Genomic DNA, 3,313 nt, shown 5'->3' with positions numbered 1-3,313 from the left:
GGGCCACCGCGCGCCACCAGGCAGGCCCGGGACCCCGGGCCCCGCCGCACCCAATCCCGGGCGCCGTCTCATCGAGTACGCGGCCCCGGGGAGATGAGAGCGGGCCGCTGATTGGCCGCCGCCCCTCCCGCCCCTCCCCGCGAACACCGAGCCCTCTCCGCGAGGGCCCTCCGCGGCCCCGGGCCCCCGTTCCCGTCTTGCCCGAATCCCCTGCGGCCTCCGGACCTGCACATCCTCGTTGCGGAGCTCGTCTATGAGCACCGCGATGGGGTAGAGCGAGTCGTCACCGTCGGCGGCCGCCATCCTGGCTCCGTCCCGTTCCGGTCGGACGGCGACCAGCACGGTGCTGAATTTGGCCTGGGGAGGGGCAGGGCCGAGAGGAGGCGGGCGCGCGAGCGTGGGGGCGCCCGAGCCACTTCACAGGGGCTGGCTCACGGTCACTGGCCGCCCCGCGCCGGGCGAGCCCGCGTTTCTTTGGTCCGGACAAATGAAGTCCCGCCCACTGCCCGTTTGCCATTGGTCGAAGGGACGCTGTGAGATCTGCCGGAGCCAAGGACGGCAGGAAGGAAACGGAAGTCCGTGGTATCTTAGCGACCGAGTTTGTGCCCGCCTACGTCGTCACTAACAACGACGGAGACGAGCAGTTGTTTCCAGCCAATGAGGAGCAGGATTGGGAGGCGGAGACGCCTGCCCTTCGGAGAGTCCTGGAGAAAGCTTCTGCGCGTGCGTCGCCAGGAATACGTGACGTCATCTGGGGACCAAGACAATCTGCAGTTTTAGCTCTGAGGCAGTGGCCCGGTGGACTCCGCACGTTTGTGCCGGAGGAGGAGGGCGTGAATCTTTGATTTGTGACTTATTGTGCGGAGGCCCAGAGAAGTGTGGCGACTTGACTGAGTGTCTAGATTCAAAACCAAGCGCCTCGGGCTGGCCTTCAGGACCTTTGGGAATCGGATCCCGGATCCCGGAACCCTCTAGGCACATTGCCCACGTCCCCTTGTCATACGTGAGCGGTCCTGGAAATTAGAGCCCGCTCAGTATATCACGCTTTTTCGTTCCAACAAGCCTTTGCCCAAACCGTACCTCCTCCTGGGAGAACTTTTCAATTGTCAGATCTTTACATAAATGTCTCCCCTTCCTCGCCCCTCTTTAGGATTGGCTCTCAAGCCCACGGAGTCACTAGCCTCCCTCTCGCTGTCCCTCCCTCCCTCTTTAGGGCTGTGACTAGTTTGGGAGTCTTTTTCCCCCACACACACTGGGAGCAGAGTCTGGGCAGACAAATTTCTGTTCCAGCCTCACGCAACACAGCCCCCGACTGGCAGTCTTGGGACCGTCCTGATGGAGGAATGGGGTTGGGGAGGCCTGAGGTGCACCTGCCTCCTTCATTCTGCCTCGTGAAGGGTGATCCTGAGTAGGACTCCTGGACAGGTCCGAATAGCCCAAGCGTCTTTTCCAAAGACCCCCCCTACCCATTCTAGTTAGGAAACTACCGCCATTAAAAAGGGGAGTGGTGGTGGTGGTGGTGGCTTTGACTATAGTGTCGACCTTTGACCTCCATATCCCAGGATCTACCCCCACCCTGCCCCCCAATACGAGCTCACTGAGACTACAGTTCTCAGCTAAGGACGCACTTTTTTAAAAAAAATTATTTTTTTTATGGTGACATTGGTAAACAAAATCCAGTAAGTTTCAGCTGTACATTTTAGCAGTAAGGCATATATATTTACATTGTAGTTCACCTCCCATAGATTTCTTTCTGTCACCACATATTTGACCCTTTTACCCCGACTACCTCCCCCACACCCAGTGTATCATCCATGTCCATGCTAAGAATGCACTTTACATATCTCGACGTATCATTTGTCAGTTGTACTTCAAAGCTGAATAAAGAGCCACAGATGCGCCACACAGAGGTGACCTCTGAATCAGAAACAGATTTAATCAGGAACTTGACTCTGGTCAGATTCTCCGAGAACGGGGCCCTACCATGGGCATCTATGTGATGATACAGGCACTTATTTCAGCACTGCAATTAGTTTTCACAGTTCGAAGCCCGAAAGAGGGGTGTCCATAACCTGCCAGTCTGTAGTTTTCCGAGTGGCACGGTAAACAGCTAGACCACTGGCAACAGTCCGGGTATCTGAGATCTGACCAGAAAGGGAACAACCACAGACCAGTACCAGTCCACGGCCTGGGGGTTGGGGATCCCTGCCCTACACAGAGCAGAAGCCCTCCAAATATGGGCTGATTCACTATGACAATATCCTACTGTTTCTTTCCCAATACATCTCACACGTGTCAATGACGTAGTCAGCTTGGTTTCATGTCTGTCTCTTGTAGAACAGTGTCACCATCATTACCACACATCTTCAGCACCACACCTGATATGTGGCGCGGGTGTTCACTTAACAGATGTGTTAATACAACAGCCCTATGAACTTGACAACGAGCTCCGCTGGAGAGAACAGGACAGCAAGCATTGGAGAGCTTAACTAACCTGCCCATGTCAATCGGCGAGTGGAAGCCCAAGCGAACAACCGCGGCCTGTCTGACTCCAGAACCAGGGTGATACACCCGGAACCTCTGAGGCTGGGCCCAGGCAACCGGCTAAATCCTATAAAGAGGGAAATTGGAGCCCGAAGGGACGATGGGACCGCTTCAGTCAGCACAGCCGATAATTACAGCTAACATTTACTAAGCCCTTAAAACGGGCCAGACGCCGGGTCTATTCCACGTGTGTTATTAACTCGTTCAGTCCCCCGACGCCCCTCAAAGAGACCTCGCCTATTATCGGCCCACATTTATGGAAAGTAGAGGCCCGGGGCGGTGAAGTAATTTGCGCGAGGTCTCACGGCGGATGGGAGGTGCAGCTGGGGAGGGCGACGCACGGAGCCCTGACTCACCCCGATCCCGGGCCGGCCGGGCCCCGGGCCCCGCCTCTCCCGCTCACCGGTGAGGTGTCAGCCCGTTCGGGAACGACACGCCCCCGAGACCGTGCTAGGATCGCAGAAGCGGGGCGGGTTTCCACCTCTAATTCGCTCCAAATTTAGCAAGACGCCCCCTGCAGGTGGGGCGTTTTCGCCCCCTTCCGGGGGCTACGCCAAAACTGGAGGGGAAGAGAGGGCAGTGGGAGGGCAGCCTTCGCTTCGGTGCCCGTCTGCGGTGTTCGCCCCGCGGCCGAAACCCAGAAAGGAGAAAGCGAACCGCCATCCCCACCAAGCGGGCGTCCCTTCTGCGCCCTCCTCGTCGCCACGGGGCGCTCAGGGGCCGCCGCCCGTCCCCAAGCCGCCCCTCTCCCTGCCGGCTCCCTAGGCCC

General features: G+C 58.0%; 2 protein-coding genes across 6 annotated transcripts in view; both read right to left on the bottom strand.

The window, feature by feature from the left end:
• PPP2R1A (protein phosphatase 2 scaffold subunit Aalpha) overlaps positions 1 to 451 on the bottom strand; it is a 28,226-nt gene extending 27,775 nt beyond the window's left edge. The window contains exon 1 of one of the 3 annotated variants that reach the window (XM_023524144.1): positions 226 to 451. In XM_023524144.1, the coding sequence (XP_023379912.1) occupies positions 226 to 303 (78 nt within the window). In that variant the 5' untranslated portion in view covers positions 304 to 451. The remainder of the gene's footprint in view (positions 1 to 225) is intronic. The other 2 variants (XM_011381699.2, XM_023524143.1) reach the window with 2 other exon arrangements.
• A 1,460-nt stretch (positions 452 to 1,911) lies between these two features.
• LOC105306591 (zinc finger protein 350-like) overlaps positions 1,912 to 3,313 on the bottom strand; it is a 14,121-nt gene continuing 12,719 nt past the window's right edge. For all 3 annotated transcript variants that reach the window (XR_002777514.1, XR_002777515.1, XR_002777516.1), the window contains one exon: positions 1,912 to 2,072. The gene's annotated coding sequence lies outside the window, so the exon portion shown is untranslated. The remainder of the gene's footprint in view (positions 2,073 to 3,313) is intronic.

This window comes from Pteropus vampyrus, unplaced genomic scaffold (genome assembly GCF_000151845.1).
Source record: "Pteropus vampyrus isolate Shadow unplaced genomic scaffold, Pvam_2.0 Scaffold448, whole genome shotgun sequence".
Classification (NCBI taxonomy): Eukaryota; Metazoa; Chordata; class Mammalia; order Chiroptera; family Pteropodidae; genus Pteropus; species Pteropus vampyrus.
This window is presented reverse-complemented; position numbering and strand designations above follow the sequence as displayed.